Source organism: Stenella coeruleoalba (genome assembly GCF_951394435.1).
Source record: "Stenella coeruleoalba genome assembly, chromosome: 20".
Taxonomy (NCBI): Eukaryota; Metazoa; Chordata; class Mammalia; order Artiodactyla; family Delphinidae; genus Stenella; species Stenella coeruleoalba.
The window spans coordinates 51,901,569-51,919,571 of NC_137166.1; the positions used below are offsets into that span (position 1 = coordinate 51,901,569).

An 18,003-nucleotide genomic window follows, 5' to 3' on the forward strand; every position below is an offset into this window, starting at 1 on the left:
CTGGGCCTGTTTCTTCGTCTATAAAGTGGGTGTTGTGAGGATTAAGAAAGACGCAGGCGGGTGAAGCACTTCGAACCGGACCTGGCACATAGGAAGCCGTTGCTACTGATACAGAGTGGTGGTGATGAGAGGGAGAGGTCCCTGCCCCACCTGACCAGTGTCTGCCCAGCTCAGGGCGTCTAGGTGCTATTTGTCTAACCTTGGAATTGCCCCAGAAACAGGATCTTTGTCCTCCATTCAGTTTTTTTTTTTTTTTACCAGTCCTATGAGGCTGGGGTGATCTAATTGACTCCCCCGAGACGGAGAGGGAAACTGAGGCATGGAGCAGCAAGGGCCACACAGTGAATCAGGGCTGTGTTGGCCTCCATCAGTCCCTGTTACCCAGAACCCAGGCGCGGTGAGGAGAGGTGGGTGCAGCCAGGCTGTGGGGGGAGGGTGGGTTCCGATTGGGGGTAGGCTCAGAATTCCTTTACAACTGGCCCTCGCAGGCCCACATGGAGGGGAGCCCAGGGCCCGGAAAGGAGAAGGACTTGCCTGAGGTCACCTAGCAGGAGTTGGGAGGGGACCCAAGGCCCCTGACAGGCAGGACAGGCAGGCGAAAGGCTCTGTGCTTACTGGACGTCGGCCTGAACTGTTCATAGGCAAGACGGGCGTTCCAGAGTGAGCCCCAGGGTCACCCTCAAAGAGTGGCACCCTTACAGTCAGACCTGGATTCTGACCTGCCTTGTATTTTCCTACTTGGTGGACTTTCCTCCTCTCTAAGCCTCAGTGTCTTGGTCTGTAAAATGGGGGTGACTGTCACCAACTCACCAGGCCACAGGGAAGAGGTAAGGAGTGTCAGCTGCCCCCTGCACAGTGCCTGGCCTTTATGCAGTGAGCACCTAGGATATGAGTGGCTTGCACAGATGGATAAACGGGCCTTAAGAAGGAATAACCCCCAACTTGGGTCAGGGCTGGCCCAGGGAAAGTGAACACCAGACAGACAAGTGATGACCATGGCCGGAGCCAGTTTATTGGTCGAGGTGGAAGTTGAGGGCTCAGGCCTCCCCAGTGACCTAGAAGTCCATGTCCTCGACCAGGTCCTGGAGGTAGGCCTTGTACTGGTCTGAGGTGAGGGAGAGTGGGTGGCTGTTAGAAATGTGAAGGTCCACAGTGTTCTCCAGGGAGGAGGCACCCCCTACCCGTGCCATGTCTAGCAGGGCTCTGAGGCACATGGGGACAACCTGAGGGAGGTGGGGGAGAAACAGTCAGGGGAAACACCCAGCACCGTCTACTGTCGGGGATGGGTTGAGTAGACTACAATTCCCGACAGCCCCCCCCTGTAACCCAGGATGAACCGTTAGGCCCAGGGCTGCTGGGCGTTACAGTTTTCCCCATATTCACCACCAAGGGAGACCATAAATGGTTCTTAGGGCTGAGGCTGCTGAGGGGTTCCTGGAAGCTAGAGCTGAGCAGCTTGTGATCAGAAGGACTCCTGGGAGCTGTAGTACCTCACACAGGCTGCTAGGACTTGTAGTCCACCAACTTCCACATGGTTGGGAGAACGCAAATATAGGCTTTGGGGGTGAGGCCGTGGGAGGGACACCAGAAGCTCCTGAGGAGGAACTGGTACTTGCAGAGACTCTTAGGAGTTGTAGTTTCTCCGAGGGGACTGTGGGAGTTGTAGTTCCCAGAAGCAACCTCCTCCCTTTTAGGATCTACCCCTCAGCTCCAGGAGCCTGGGGCTGCAGTACCTTGACCATCACGAGCCTCTTGATCCATGGTTGGTCCTGGGGCCATGACTGCCCCACGCAGAACCAGAGGGTGTAGCGTGGTGAGCGTCTGCTTCCTTCGATGAAGGCAATCAGATCTGGGGGCCCAGGAACCTAGTCAGGGATGGGAAGAAGACCCTCTACCTGCCCCTCCCTGCTCCCCCAAAACCTCAGTAACATCCTCATCTTCCTCCCTGATCTAAAGCTCAACATATCTCTGCCACCATGACCAGGGGGCTATTGATTTGGGGAAAGTCCCTCCAGTTCTGGCACAAGCTGAAATGTTCCTCCTCCCTTCCATCGGGGCTGGGCTGGAAGGTAGGCCTCCACACACACCTCCTGGAGCCTCAGCATTTGGATGGGGAAACAGGCCCAGGAGGGGAGTCCACTTCCCCAAGGATGCTCAGTGATTCTGGAGTAGAAGGTGGTTGGTGGTTACTGCTCTTTAACCCTTCAAGGCCATGCTGTCCAATATGTAGCCATTAGCCACCACGGCTATTCAAGTTTTAATTGTATCTAATTAAAATCAAATAAAACTTAAAAAACTCACTTCCTCATTTGCACTCACCTCATCTAAGTACTCAGTAGCCATTTGTAGCTAGTGGATACCATATTGGGCAGTGGAAATACAGAGCATTTGCATCATTGCAGAAAGGTCTGTTTGGAGAGCAAAGCCCTAAAGGATTTCTTTCTCCTGCATCTGTCTTTCCACCATAATTGTAATAAATGATAACGACTATGGCAGCTAATTCCCCGAAGCACCTTCTGTACGCTGGGCCCTGTGCCTCCTGCCAGCTCTGGGCAGGTGAGAGAGAGGAGACAGTCCTTAGACTCCACAGGTTCAGAGCAGTCCAGTCCTTCTCCCCACAGGTTCAACCACAAGCAGAGCAGCAGGGTCTGAATTCGATCCCAAACCTCCTGACCCCAGAGTTTTTAACCACCATTGCCTGCCGTTTCCACAGCAGAGCTAAGGCCCCACCTCACTCACCTGCTATGAAGGGCCCCATGTTGAACACGCCTCCTTCCCTGTCCTTGGGCACCTCACCATCAGGCCTGTGACCACTGTTGGGGAGGAGTTCCTCGCCCACGGCCCAGTACACACGGCAGTGCCCCAGCCTCTGGGCCCAGAGCCACTGCCCAGCCCTCCACAGAGCTAGTCCCCCGCCCAGGCAGCTCAGCACCCGCTGCACGTAGTCTGTCACGCCCCTGTCTGTCAGGGACGCCGCGGGGTCTGGCAGTCTTATTGGCTGCCCAGGCAGTGTCCTGTCCCCTGCTTCTGATCCCACCAGCCGCAGGCCCCCCGGGCAGAAGACAGTCTGCTGGAAGACTTGGCAGCCCCGGTAGAAGACGGTCACCTCGAACTCCCACTCTGAGCAGCAGCAGCAGTAATGTGAAGGGGAGAGAGAATGAGGGAACGTCAGGGGGCTTGCGGCCCAGCCCTAACCCCTCCCACCCCTCCCACCCCTCCCACCCACAGCTGGCGCTCACCTTCCCCGCTCACCAACAGCTGCTTCAGTGGGTTTTCAGGGGGTCCCGGCATTGGGCAAGGAGCAGGGACATCTAAGTTGGGGCCCAGCAAGAGCTGAGGGGGGTTCTCAGGGGCCATGGTCAGACTTGAGGGCCCTCCATCTGGGGCCAAGTCCATGTCACTCAGTAACTTCTCCAGAATGTCTTCCTGGAGAGGAAAAAAAAAAGGATCCAGGTATTTCCACAGCCTTTTCTGGAGACTTCCCATGGACCAAGCTTTGTGCTCAGCGATGTGGGGACCCAGAGAGGAGACAGACCTGAGCTTTGCCCTCAAGGGGCTTCTAACCTGGGGCACAGACAGTAAAGTATGTACAGCTTTGATGTATGCCGGGCACTACAGTGGCCTGAGGGGAGCAGCTAATTCCACCCAAGGATCTGGCTCTCTGCAAGCAAGACGCGGGCAGAGAGGGCTGGGAAGAATTTCAGAGGGGACTTCCCCTGGCACAGACATCAGCAAGATCAAGGAGAGGTTCTGAGTTCCCAAAATGCTGAGAGAACCCTGCACAGGGAGGAAAGCTATTAAATTCTAGAAAGGTGGATTAGGGCCTTGAATGCCTGTTGAAAGCTCTGAATTTTCTCCTGAGGATGCTGGGAAGCCATGGAGGGCTGTGGGCAGGGGGTGGGGGGACAGGGTCAGCACTGAGTCAGGTTGGGGACAGACTGCATGGGACAGAATGGAGCCTGGGGTGATGGTGCAGGGGAAGAAGATGAGGCCTGAATAGGCCCATGAGGACGCAGAGAGGGGATGGGGCAGAGAGCAGGATGGTCGGGGCGCATTCTTACCTGGATATCAGAGGTACTGCATCTGCCATTGGTGTCTAGAGAGGTGTCTGCCTCAGCTAAGTTCCCAACTCCTGTGGAGAAAGGTGGGAAGTGGAGTGGGGGCGCTAGGGACAGTCGAAATCCCATCCCTCTAAGTGAAGCCTCACTTGCAGCACACCTGAGGTCACAAACTCATAGATCTTGTGCGGGTTGTGGGGGTCCTTGCTGTGGTCCTCTGCTAAACGCAACGCTTCCTTCCGGTTCAGGGCGGACCGGAAATTCCTCTTCCAGGTGGGCAGGTCCGGCTTATCCTTCCCAGGAGTGTAGGCACCACTGGCCTCAGCCCAGGCCTAGGGGACCAGTGGTACCAAGATAGTGGAGAGGATGACTTAGACCTTGCCCCAGGGGTCCCAACCCTGTCTCCTCTTGTCCTAACACCGTCCTCCCCCCGACACGTTCTAACTTGGCAAGGTTCCATCCCCAAACTCTCAGATTCTCTGCGCCCCGAATCCCCCTACCACCACCCTTCAAAAACCTTTGCTTTCTAAGCCAGCCTTCCAGGTCCTAATGAGTGTCTAACTCTGCCACCAACCTGCCTCAGGACACCCTCTGTAATAATAATAATAATAATTATATTATTATATATTATATATATTATATAATATATAATATTATATAATATGTAATATTATATATATTATATATATTATATAATATATAATATTATATAATATTATATATTATTATATTATTAATTATTATAATAATAACCCCGCCCCCTCGCACTCTAACTCGGCTTACCACCACCGGTGTATCCTAATTTGGTGGTAAGAAACCTCAGCTTCAGGGCCAAGTCTCGCCTCTAATATTCCAAGACCGGCCCCCAGAAATTCTACAACCAAGAGCCTCACCCCGGAGGCCCCGAACTCCCCAGGATGCATTTCCTTCACTTTCCCGATTCCGTTACCGGAACCTGGCAGCTCTAATCCTGACTGCTCTCCGACACCAGTTCGGGGATCCTACTAACTAAACCCCTTCCCGTTCTAACTCCACCCACCTCAGTCTGTCAGAATGAGAGCAGGCCTCTCCATGCTTGCTAATCCCGCCTTCTCGGCCCCGCCCCCTGGGAGTGCACCTCCGCCCCCTCGGAGTCCACCCCGCCCGGCGCGCCCGCACCTGGAAAATGCCGAAGTCCTCCAGCTGGGCATCCTGCCGCAAGCCGTGCTTCCAAGGGATGCGGAAGCGCGTGCGGCTCTCATCCAGCCAGGCCACGCCCTCCAACTGCCCCTGGTCCAGCTGAGATACCAGCCAGGGCAGGATGCGAGGCTTTTGTGTTCCCATGGTCCGGCCTGCGCGCAGAGAACAGGTCCTAGGTACAGGCGGCCTCCCAGGCCCACCCCGTGCAGGGGTTCCGCACCCAGACCTCCCTCACGTGCCACGGCGCAGGTCTCTCACCTATAGTTTACTGGGGTACAAACAGGAGACCTTCTCCCATCCTCCAGCGAGGCTTTCTAATTCAGCGAGAACTCCCTCCTCTCCTTTCCCCAGCTTCTTCTGTGTAGGTAGATACCTCTACCTCCCTCAATTGCGCCGGTGTACACCTTCCCTCTTCCATTGAAAGCCCGTTCTTCCCCCATCACCCAAAGCAGGTACTCCCACTTCCAGGGTAGAGCCCTCCCTCTAGTTATTGCAATACAGAAGCTAGTGACCTGTAGACCGCTACCTCCCGCAGTTACCCCACGGTAGACCCCCTTTCACAGTTCCACCCCGTCCCGATGATCCCCTCACCCATTCCCACCGAGGACCAACCACAATCCCTCCCAAACAGACAGCCTCCCTCCTCCAGGGCACGTCCCCACTTTCTAGAGTGGACTACCTCCTATTCTTACAGTCCGTCCATCTCTCCCCTAGATCCCCCAGTGTAGACGCCTCCTCTCCGCTACTTCTACGTTTGCTTTTTTTACAGCCGATCTCGGCGCCAGTCATTGCTTCACTTTTTTCTTTTTTGCTTCACTTTCCCCCAGACTACACAACCGCCCTTCTCCACTGTCAGTGTAGACCCAGCCTTTCTCCGATTCCTCACCTCCGGACGCCACCTACTCCCCAGTTACCTACGTTTCCTATGTGGTGGGTCGGGGCGCGCAGAGTGCTCCAACCACGTCTGCTTTGGGGGTTTCGTACCTCTCGAACTCTCAGCTGCACACCCCACTTCCGGTCGGCTGAGCTTTAGAGGTGGGGCTTCCTTTTCTATCGATTTCCTGAAATAAAAACGACTTCACAGTCGTATTGGTGACTCCAAAACCAAAGAGGCTGCTCGGTAAGCGCGGGCGTCGCCACCCCCAATCCCATGCCCTTTTTAGGCCTTCCGACCGCGGGCATGCTGGGAACGTCACATGCAAATTAGGCGGGACCCAACGCTCCTCCCCTCTATGTTTGGGTCGTCACCAACCCGGCCCAGTGCGCAGGCGCGGGAAAGTTGAACTAAGAAAAGAAAGTTTATACAAGTTCAGTGGAGGAGGTGGCGGCGGCGGGGCCCGGGACCAGGTGAGCGGGACGTTAGCGAGGGCTAGGTGAGGAGGAAAGAAGAGGGAGCCGGGATCCAGGAGGGGGCAACTCAGTCCCGCTTCTCCGACATCCGAGTGTCCTAGCTCTCCCAAACGCTAGCCTCAGAGAATGGAACTACACCTCCCAGCAGGCTGCGAGGCGAACCAGTAACGGAGGGAGGGGAATGTTTGCTATGAAACCTGCTGGGATTGGTAGTTCTCGACCCTCTACGGACGTGAGCAGCTTGGCATATACCTTCAGAATCAAGAAGTCCCCAAGCCCCCTTCTCCCTCGGGGACTCAGAAGTCTGAGGGCCCCGCCCCCTTCTCTCTTAGCCTCAAGAGTTCACACCCCCAGCCCCCTTCTCCGAAAACTCAAGAGTCCAGGCCCCCAGCCCCTCCTCCCTTAGACCCAAGAATCCGGATCCCTAGCCTTCTCCTCTCCCAGGATCAAGGTCTTCCTTCTCATCCCTCTTCTCCATCTGGAGACTTAAGCGTCTGGGCCCCCAGACCCCCAACTCCCGTAAAGGACCTGGGAATGTAGACCCTCAGCCCCTTCCCTCTTTGGGGACTCACAAGTCCTGGCCCCCTCCTCATTCGGGGACTAGGAATTTGGGTCCCCAGCCTCTACTTCCCGCTGAACCCTGGAGCCCATCCTCCAGCTCCCTCTCTCACAGGTGCCCCCATGGCAGGCTCGGAAGAACTGGGGCTCCGAGAGGACACGCTGAGGGTCCTAGCTGCCTTCCTAAGTAGGGGTGAGGCAGCGGGGTCTCCCATTCCGACCCCACCCAGGTAAGAGGAGTTGCCCTCCTCCCTCAGGGAACGGCATTTGAGCTGAGCCCCTCTCCAACTCTTGCTCCTGGACTCAGTCTGTCTCCTTTCCCCCCTTCTTTATATCTGGCTCCACTCCTTGTCCTGGGGGTTGCAGGGAAAGGCCCTCAGTGGGAGGACAAAGGGACTGCTTGCAAAGGGCCTTTGGGGTCACTCTCTGAGGTCCCCTTCCCCAGGAGCCCTGCCCAAGAGGAGCCAACAGACTTCCTGAGCCGCCTTCGAAGATGTCTTCCCTGCTCCCTGGGGCGAGGAGCAGTTCCCCCTGAGTCCCCTCGGCCTTGCTCCCTGCCCCTCCGGCCATGCTATGGTTCAGAGCCTGGTAAGAGATTTCCCTCGATCACCCAAGAACTGGCAGCTTTGATTCTTAAAGCATAGAGAGGATAAGAAACTAGTTCAGGACCACTGAGCTAAGGGGGTAGCTGTGGGGGATCTCCAGCACCTACCCTCACCCCCGACCCCCAGTTGGTTTACTATCTGTCAGTTCTGTGAGCAGGCTTCAGGAGGGCTTTGGGTGCCTTTCTTTCTTTCTTTCCTTTTTTTTTTTTTTAACATCTTTATTGGAGTACAATTGCTTTACAATGGTGTGTTAGTTTCTGCTGTATAACAAAGTGAATCAGCTATACATATACATATATCCCCATATCCCCTCCCTCTTGCGTCTCCCTCCCACCCTCCCTATCCCACCCCTCTAGGTGGACACAAAGCACCGAACTGATCTCACTGTGCTATGCGGCTGCTTCCCAATAGCTATCGATTTTACATTTGGTAGTGTATATATGTCCATGCCACTCTCTCACTTCGTTTTAGTGCCTTTCTATTTGTTATCTCTCTTTCTACACATGCTTCCTTGCCCCTAAGACTTTTGTAGCCAGCAGTACCCCCAATAGGGAGGCAGGAAACCTGATTTCCAGTCACAATTCCTGGCTGTTTTGGTTACATAAGTCCTTTTCTCCAGTAGCAAAGTAGGAATGGGGGGGGGTGGATACTGGACTTGATCAAGAGTGACCAGTAGGTTTCTTCTCATATGTGATACTGGGTAGACAAGCAATGGCTACTGGGAGTGCTCACTTGGAGAGGATTTCACAGCTGGGGAGAAGAGTTCTGTGATGAGTTGTTGCCTGAAATGGGCAAGAGATAGAGTGGTAATAGCTGGAGTGCCATGTGTTTTCCTTCCTTAGATGGGATAATCTTCAAGGTCCAGTTCGGCTCAAACCTTCGAAGTCCAATTTGGGGAAAAGTAAAAGGGTCTTTTACCAAGTTTGCTCACTGGGCCTCAATTTATCCCATTCTGAAATGGAAATCATTGCTACCTGGCAAGATGGTTGGGAGGAGAGAATCCCTAAGTTCCTCATGTCCTGAAGTCCCATCATTGGCTCTTTAAATCCCAGGCCCAGCTACTCCAGATTTCTATGCCCTGGTGGCCCAGCGGCTGGAACAGCTGGTCCAAGAGCAACTGAAATCCCCACCTAGCCCAGGTGAGGTGCAGAAGGGCCCTGGAGAAGGATGAGGGTAGAAGGGTCGCCAGGGTTCTGTCCCCAGCCAAATTCTCTTCTGCCCCCCAGAATTACAGGATCACGTACCCACAGAGAAGGAAGCCCTGCTGCGAAAGCTGGTGGCCTTGCTGGAGGAAGAGGCAGAAGTCATCAACCAGAAGGTGATGGGTGGTCTGTTCCATCCCTTAGCTAGGACAGGAGTTGTGGCATGGTTCCGCACTGGGACCTGAAGCTGGATCTGCATTCTCATTGGATGGTCAGGTGGGGAGAAGGTGGGACAAGGCTTCAGTAAAGGGGTGAGTGACAGGTAAGCCAGGGCAATACTTTAAATTAGTGACTTCTTTGATCGTCAAAGGGGCGTGGCATGAAGGCAGAGGGGTGTGGCCACCACAAACTGTTCTAGGAAGGAGATTGGAGGAGGTGAGTCGGTAAGGGAATGTATGGTGATGGGAAAGGGAGGATGGGGTAGCTTGAAGACAGCTGTCTAAAATCTGAAGCCCTGATTGACTATATAGGGACGTTGCTTAGAATATGGGGGAAATGGACTGCCGGAGGGAGTGTGGCTTGTGACTCTGTCCTGGAATCAGGTTGGGTCAGGAGCTTGGGCAAAGTGTATGGCCTTACAATATTCATTGTCTGGTAGAAGGCAAGGTTGCCGTCACAGGCTTGGCCTTCGGGGAAGCCCACAGGGGCGTGGCTAGAATGTTAGCATGCTAGAACACAGCTAATACAGGGCTTGGTCCTGATTGGCTGTCGAGGCCTTGTCAGGGGCGTGGCTTGGCTTCTCCGGTTCTAGGCCATCTTGCTGTGAGTAGTTTGGCCGAGATCTTATAGTCTCGTTTGTGATTGGCAGATGTGCTGGATAGGGGCGTGGCTTAGGGCGTCAGTTATAGCTAGAGCTCTTGAAGCCACGCCTCCCAGCCTCCCATTGGCTGGCTACGAGGGTGTGACTGAGGCAGACCCTGCCTCTTCCTCCCCGCCCTACAGCTGGCCTCAGACCCCGCCCTGCGGCGCAAGCTGGCCCGCCTCTCCGCTGGTTCCTTCAGCCGCCTAGTGGAGCTCTTCTCTAGCCGGGAGGGCAACCCTCGCCCAAGCCAAGCACGCCCCTCGCTGCCGTGCCCCGGGCCCCCACCGCCTTCCCCGGAGCCTCTGGCCCGCCTGGCCCTGGCCATGGAGCTGAGCCGGCGCGTGGCCAGGCTGGGGGGCACCCTGGCCGGTCTCAGCGTAGAGCACGTGCACAGCTTTGCGCCCTGGATCCAGGCCCACGGGGGCTGGGTGAGCCGCTAAAGCCTCTCTGGGCTTCCCTTTACCTAACTGTAATTGTAATTGTATGTGTGTGTATTGGGGGGGAGTGGGCGGGGAGGCTCATAGGCTTCCTTTCAGACATCACGGGTGTTCTCCCAGCTCCACCATTCATCCGTTCTGTGTTTATTGAGCACCTAATGGACACGAGGCACTGTAGTGATCAGTGCAGATGCTATGCCCAGCTTAAACCACTCTGGTATACACTAACACTTATGAGCTAGAAACAAGCTTCTTCATCCGTAAAGGGAGGAGAATTGTACACCTACCTCAAAGGGTTATTGTGAGGATTAAAATGGGATCATCCTTGTAAGTACTTGACATTTATGTGAGTATCTGGTGACTGTCTGCCTGTGCAGCACTGCCTGCGGGAATGCCCTTTGCCTGGTATCCCCGTGCCTTGCTTCCTCTGCCGCTCTGCTCAGGTATCACTCTCAGCGGGCCCCTCCCTGATCCCCATTTAAAATCGCAGCCACCTCCACACCATCCCCTTACCTTGCTTGCTCACCGCTTTAAATCCAGTGCTGGGCTCAGAGCTGGATTAAGCTCCTTTGTACTGGCTGTGTGACCTAGGCAACTGTCCCCGTCTCCCTGAATACCAATCTCACGCCGCTCAATGGGCACCATCTCACTTACCTGCCTCATCACTGCCAGGCTCTCAGAATGTAAGCATTGCTTCATAGACTGGCAGGAGCTGGCTAGGTGCGTTTGAGGAGCAGAGAGACAGCCAGTAGGGCTGCAGCAGTGTGAGTGAGGGGGAGAGGGTGGGAGATGAAAGCAGGAGGGGCGGCCAGATCATGCAAGGCTTTAGGCCTTGTGGTCAAGGTAAGAACTTGCACTTTGACTCAGTGAGCCAGGAGTCCTAGGAGGGCTCAGAGTAGACGGATGCGAGCTGTCTTGGGTGGTCACAGGTGCCCTCTGGCGGCCGTATGGAGAATACGGTAGGGGGCAAAGACCCAAGGGGGTGACTGGACTGGTCCAGGGAGAAGGTTAGGGTGGATCAGACCAGGGTCGGGGTAGTAGAGAATTCTGGATTTAATTTGGAGGTAGACCTGACAGATTTTGCTCATGGAGTGGATGGGAGACGGGAGTCAAGGATGATGCCAAAGATGCTGGCCTGAGCAGCTGCAGGGCTACATCTGATGTCCTCTGGAACCAGAAAGAGCAGAGTGGAGGCGAAGGTGGGGAGCAGGTTTGGGGAAGAGGCAGAGGTGATTGGAGGTGGTCCAGTTAAGGGAGAGAGACCCCTGAGACCTCAAAGCAACATATGCGGGACAGTCGATATTAGTGTCTGTAGCTCAGAGCAGAAGCTGGTTTATTTGTAAAATCATTTTATTTGTTAAGGAATGATAACAGGTAAGCTTGGCCAGGTACTCAGCCAAGAACTTTAGTGGAATGATCCCATTGAAACCCCACAACAACCTTACGGGATTCGATTATTATCCTGGTTTTATGGAGACTGAGGGAAAGTCCCTTATGCAGGGTGGGGGATTGGAGTTAGGGCTTTAACACAAAGCCAGGGCTCTTTATCATTAAAGCTCCAGGACCCTGTTTGTTCCCCTTCTTTGAGTCTCTGTCCACCCGCTCTGGGGCTCTGTCTCCCCCCGCCCCTTCTAGGACTCTGTTCCCATCCACCCCAAGTCTCTGAGCCTTTCTTGGGGTCTCCATCCCTCATCCCTGTCCACCTCTCTCTGGGTCTCTTTCCCCTCCCCCTCTCTGGTTCCTTGCCTTCCCTGTCTCTGCTCTCACTGGGCTGGTGTGGATGCTGCTGTGAGTGGAGGACGCCTCTCTGCTCATGGGGCTCTGCCACTTTTCCCTTCCAGGGGGGCATCCTGGCAGTTTCACCTGTGGACTTGAACTTACCCCTGGACTGAGCCTTTCCTCAGAAGCTGCTACAAGATTGGACCTCATGTCCCTGCACTCTTTTTCCAAGCCTTCCTATTCCACTCAGGGCTGTGGGGTGGTGCCCACCCTCTCTGTTTTTGCCAAAAAAAAAAAGTTTAAAATGTTTTGACATTAAAAACTTTTTAAAGTATTTAATGATTTGTCCTTTCACTCAAGAACTAAAGTTCTACGTAGAGGAGATTTGGTTTGGAGACCTCTCTGGTTTATAAATTGAGGAAAGAACCAATTCATTCATTCTAGAAATATTTATTTGGGGCACCTAAAGCACCTGTCACCTAAATATACAGCATATTTGAGGATACCTGTAAATATGATTCCAGCTAATTATATTTTTCCCCTATTGCATGATTTATTTATTCCAGCTAATCCTGTGTTGATAGTCCTAGAGTCTTTCTAGCTATTTCCAGAAGAAAGCTATGACCTTTCTTCACAAGACATCCAGAACACCACCTTCTTCTCATTTTTCTCTTCACACAGCTCCTTCTGAGCCTTTTTTTGCTGGTTTCTCCTCATCTGCCTGTTCGCCAGAAATTTGTCACCTTTTTAGGGCTATCACCTCCTTCACCGAATTATGTTTGTAAATGCCTAAAATGAAACGCACAGGATCACAAAGGAAGCCAATTACAGTCGAGCCTCAGTATTCGCGGATCCTGTATTTTTCGAATTCGCCTACTCGCGAACATTTATTTGTAGTCCACAAACTAATACTCACGTGCTTTCGCAGTTGTTGGCAGGCGTGCTTGTGTTCAGAGCAGCAAAGGATCTGACTCGCTCGATGGGCACCTTTCAGCTCAGATCAGGCGAGGCAACTGCGCCTTCTTGTCTCAGCTCTCACGCTGTATACAAGCGTCCTTTCTGCAATCTATTTAGTGCCACATTTTTCACATTTCTGTGCTTTTTTGTGGTGATTTCTCTGTTTGAAAGAGCCCCAAGCATAGTGCTGGAGTGCTGGCTAGCGTTCCTATAAGTGCACGAAGGCTGCGATGTGCCTCAATTAGACAAGCTTCGTTGTAGATAATTTTTGTTGCACTGCTGTTGGCTGTGAGATCACTGTGAATGGACCAACTCTATATTAAATAACGTGTCTTTAAACAGAAAACACACAGAAAACCTGATTATATGTTGATGGGTTGGCAAAAGTGTTGTGACAAGATGCTCGTGGGAGCTTGACCCTGTATCTCCCCCAGGATCAATGGCTTGGTGTTTGCCAGTTCAGTGTTCACAGCGATGTAAGGATGTAACTAGCACAAATAATAAGATTCGAGTGTATGTGGAAATAAAGCTTTCAAGATTTTTTAAAAAATATTTATTTTATTTGGTTGCGCCGGGTCTGTAGTTGTGGCAGGCGGGCTCCTTAGTTGCGGCACACAGGCCCCTTAGTTGTGGCATGCGAACTCTTAGTTGCGGCATGCATCTGAGATCTCTTTCCCTGACCAGGGATCAAAGCCAGGCCCCTGCATTGGGAGTGCGGCCTCTTAACCACTGCGCCACCAGGGAAGTCCCAAAGCGTTCAAGATTAATATAAAAATTAGTGGCCTAATAATACGCATGCCAGGCTTGGTGGCGCAGTGGTTAAGAGTCCGTCTGCCAATGCAGGGGACACGGGTTTGGGCCCTTGTCTGGGAAGATCCCACATGCCGTGGAGCAACTAAGCCCGTGCGCCACAACTATTGAGCCTGCGAGCCACAACTACTGAGCCTGTGTGCCTAGAGCCCGTGCTCCGCAACAAGAGAAGCTACTGCAATAATAAGCCCACACACCGCAATGAAGACCCAATGCAGCCAAAAATAAATTAAATAAATTAAAAATAAAAAAATAAATAATAGGCATGCCTCCTCATTAACACATTCATTAAAAACACCTAGGGTGGGTCTCATAACCATGATTTCTAAATAGAACAGGAATGACATTTGGAGGCAGATTAGTTATTACCGTAACAAGTCATATACATTTCGTGGCTTATAATAACACACTAATCTCAGTTTCTCTGGGTCAGGGGCACGGGTGCAGCTTAGCGGGGTGCTTGGCTCAGGATGGTCACATGCTGCTATCAAGGTTTCAGCTTCAATCTCATCTGAGGCTCGGGGGCCTCTTCCCAGTGCATGTGGTTTTAGCAGGACAATCTGTGGCCTCACCTGATTAAGTCAGGCCCACCCAGGAAAATCTCCCTTTTGATGAATTTAAAATTAACCAATTTGAGGGACTTCTCGGGTGGTCCAGCGGTTAAGACTCTGCTCTCCCAGTGCAGGGGGCTCAGGTTCGATCCCTGGTCAGGGAACTAGATCCCGAATGCTGCAACCAAGACCCGGCACAGCTAAATAAATAAATAAATTAATTAATTAAAAGAACTAACCAATTTGAAGCCTTAATGTCATCCGAAAACTCCCTTCACCCTTGCCATATAAGGTCACCTAATCAAGGGAGTGACATCCATCTCCTTTGTCATATAACCCAACCTACTCCTTGGTATGTAACACCAGGAGGCAGAGATCATGAGGGCCATCTTAGAATCCTGCTGACCACAGGAGTATCTACAGCAACTGTCATGTGACATGCAAATTTCTGTGATTTATATTGTGGAACCAGGCACAGGAACTAATCCTATTTTGATGTGTTGCCCAAATTCTCAGTTGAAGGAAGGACCGAGTTCCAGTTTAGCGAGAGATGTAAGTTTCTACCATCACAGCTCGTGGACACTTGACTCTCCAGTTTGACTCAGGTCTTCTAGCCACACTTCTTTTTTTTAATTTTATTTTTTTTAATTTTTGGCTGCATTGGGTCTTAGTTGTAGCATGCGGGATCTTCATTGCGGTGCGCGGGCTTCTCTCTAGTTGCAGCGTGTGTGTTTTCTCTCTGTAGGTGTGGCACGCAGGCTCCAGAGAGCGTGGGCTCTGTAGTTTTGTGGCATGTGGGCTCTCTAGTTGAGGCGCGCGGGCTTAGTTGCCCCGCAGCATGTGGGATTTTAGTTCCCCAACCAGGGATCGAACCTGCATCCCCTGCATTGGAAGGCAGATTCTTTACCACTAGACTGCCAGGGGAGTCCCTCTAACCACACTTCTAATCACACCAACTCCCCGGTAATCTTGTCCATTCCGTGACCTAGTGCAGCACTGGCCAATAGAAATATAATATGAACCACATGTGTTATTTAGAATACACTAGTAGCCCCATTAAAGCAAAGTAAAAAGTAACAGGTAAATTAATTTTAACAATAATTTTTATTTACCCCATTTATCCAAAATAGAATCATTTCAACATGTAATCAATATAAAAAATATTAATGATATATTATAGATTCTTTTTTTTACGTGAAGTCTTCAAAATCTGGTGTGTGTTTTACAGCCGTAGCAAATCTCAGTTGAGACTTGCCGTGGTCCATTGCTCAGTTGTCCCATGTGGCTGCCATCTTGGAAAACGCAGAATTTGACTCTGACGACTCCCCCAGTTTTGCCTCCAGCTCAGACTTCTCCCCTGTACTCTGTACCCAATGACATTAAGTTATTTCCTAGTGTTGTAGAGAGTTTGTTACAATTTTTTGTTCTTCATAGCAACACAGAGCAAAAGTAATTGGGTTAAAATGCTTGGAAATCAGAAAAAGAAAAAAAAGGTAAAAGGAAACAAACACCCTGCTGAAACATTTGGAGAAATAGAAAAGGAAAAAAAAAAAAGATCCATGCAACATACAATGTAGGGTCAAGACCTGGGCTCAGATAACCGATTAATTGGAATTCATCAAAACGAAAAACTCTCTGCTTTTCAAAGGCAACGTTAAGAAAATGAAAAGACAGGTCACCGATTGGGAGAAAAATTTAAAGTAGATATACCAGGCTTCCCTGGTGGCACAGTGGTTGGGAATCCGTCTGCCAAGGCAGGGCACACAGGTTCGAGCCCTGGTCCAGGAAGATCCCAAGTTCCGTGGAGCAACTAAGCCCCTGCGCCACAACTGCTGAGCCCACGTGCCTGGAGGCAGTGCTCCGCAAGAAGAGTCCACCGCAGTGAGAGGCCCGCGCACCACAGTGAAGAGTGGCCCCCGCTCGCCACAACTAAAAAGAAAGCCCTCGTGCTGTAGCAACGACCCAAAGCAGCCAAAAATAAGATACATAAATTAAGGGGGAAAAAAAAAGTAGATATACCTGACAGAGACCTGTATCCAGAATCTATAAAGAACGTTTATGATTTGTGAATAAGAAAACAACACTGTTTGTAAAAATACACAAAAGACTTGAGCAGACACTTGACAAAACAAAATATAGGAATGGCCAATAAGCACATGAAACGATGCTGAACAACACTGGCCATCAGGGCAATGCAAGTCACAACCAGGAGATAATCTCTTAATACCTACAAGAGTCATTAAAATTATAGACTGATTTTTTTTTTTTTTTCGGTACGCGGGCCTCTCACTGATGCGGCCTCTCCCGTTGCGGAGCACAGGCTCCGGACGCGCAGGCCCAGCGGCCATGGCTCACGGGCCCAGCCACTCCGCGGCATGTGGGATCTTCCTGGACCGGGGCACGAACCCGTGTCCCCTGCATGGGCAGGCGGACTCTCAACCACTGTGCCACCAGGGAAGCCCCTAGACTGATTTTATGACGTGCTGGAGGGGATGTGGAGCACTAGAACTCTCTTGCATCACTGATAGGAATGCAAAATGGTAGAACACCATGGGAAACCTTCGAGCAGTTTCTTACAAACATACACCTAGGGGACTTCCCTGGCGGTCCAGTGGTTTAGACTCGGTGCCTCCACTGCGGGGGCCGTGGGTTTGATCCCTAGTCGGGGAAGTAAGATCCTGCATGCCGCATGGCGCAGCCAAAAAACCAAACAAACAAAAACAAAACAAAAAACCCATACACCTAGCCTATGACCCAGCCATGTGCTCCTAGGTTTACCCAAGGGAAGTGAAAGTGTACGTCCACAGAAGGACCCGGACATGATCGTTCATAGCCACTTTATTCATACCAGACCTATGAAAACCACCCAGATGTCCATCAACAGGAAAATGTGATCCATCCATACAATGGAATACTCCTCAGCAGTAAAAAGGATTGGACAACCATTATATTCGACATGAACGAATCTCAAAAACATTATGGTGAGGGACAGACACAAAAGAGCACATACTGTATAATTCCATTTATACGAAATTTTAGAAACGGAAAAGCTGCACTATAGTGACACAAAACAAAGTGATTGCTTCTGGGGTTGGGTGGGGGAGGTGTTGACTAGAAAGAGTCGTGAAGGAACTTTCTGGGTGACGGATACATTCCACAAGTTGCATTTATCTTCATTCAACTAGTAACTTTTTCTGCAGGTCCAGGAAAGCTTCCTGGAGGAGGTGGCGACTAAGCTGTGCCCTAACTGACGTATAGGAGTTGGCCAGACGAAGCGGGTGGGTGTTCCCGGCAGGGGTGGGATTTGGCAAAGGCCAAGTGGCTTGAATGGAGTCACTGGGTTTAAAAAATTTGGAACAATTAAGTAGAGGGTTAGGGGTTCAATGCCTCGACGCCTGAGTCCTATTCCTGACTTGCTTCGGGATCCCGGACATGACCTCCCTCTCTTTGGGCCTCTCATTGCTTCATTTTTCCCTCAGGAAAATGGGCACGAGCTCCCTTATTCCTCCTGGATTTCCCACAGACTATGAGAAGCCGCCGAACGGATGATGAGTGACAGTTCGTTTGAGCCAATCGCTGGAGCCTAAAGCCCTGCCTTCTTTTCTCGTGGGCCAATCGCCATGTTCTCCTTGAGGCCGGCCGCTTGGCGGAGGCTGGCCAAAGGCCTCGTGACGTCACAGATTTGATAAACCAATAGCAGCTATGAAGAGGCGGGTCATTTTGGTGATAGACAGCTCTATTTCAAGATGTCCGCTTAGCGCGGGGTCCGCCGGGA

The 18,003-nt window shown here is 51.8% G+C and overlaps 2 protein-coding genes across 3 annotated transcripts; one reads left to right on the forward strand and one right to left on the reverse strand.

Annotated features, from left to right (window-relative positions):
• Nucleotides 1-775: 775 nt before the first annotated feature.
• IRF3 (interferon regulatory factor 3) lies at nt 776-6,665 on the reverse strand. Of its 2 annotated transcripts, XM_079908268.1 has the most exons (9): nt 6,543-6,665; nt 6,222-6,298; nt 5,217-5,389; nt 4,219-4,390; nt 4,062-4,132; nt 3,240-3,426; nt 2,740-3,120; nt 1,734-1,849; nt 776-1,223 (listed from the first exon to the last, which is right to left on the reverse strand). In XM_079908268.1, the coding sequence occupies exons 3-9, from the start codon at nt 5,379-5,381 to the stop codon at nt 1,056-1,058; spliced, it is 1,260 nt and encodes a 419-aa protein (XP_079764394.1). In that variant the 5' UTR covers nt 5,382-5,389; nt 6,222-6,298; nt 6,543-6,665; the 3' UTR covers nt 776-1,055. The 2 variants fall into 2 exon arrangements, with proteins under 2 accessions (XP_079764394.1, XP_079764393.1); XM_079908267.1 differs by lacking the exon at nt 6,543-6,665 and having other exon boundaries at nt 6,156-6,357.
• On the forward strand, nt 6,484-12,300 carry BCL2L12 (BCL2 like 12). Its single transcript, XM_079908269.1, has 7 exons — nt 6,484-6,584; nt 7,261-7,375; nt 7,591-7,733; nt 8,803-8,889; nt 8,977-9,068; nt 9,895-10,182; nt 12,033-12,300. The coding sequence occupies exons 2-7, from the start codon at nt 7,269-7,271 to the stop codon at nt 12,081-12,083; spliced, it is 768 nt and encodes a 255-aa protein (XP_079764395.1). The 5' UTR covers nt 6,484-6,584; nt 7,261-7,268; the 3' UTR covers nt 12,084-12,300.
• Nucleotides 12,301-18,003: the final 5,703 nt, after the last annotated feature.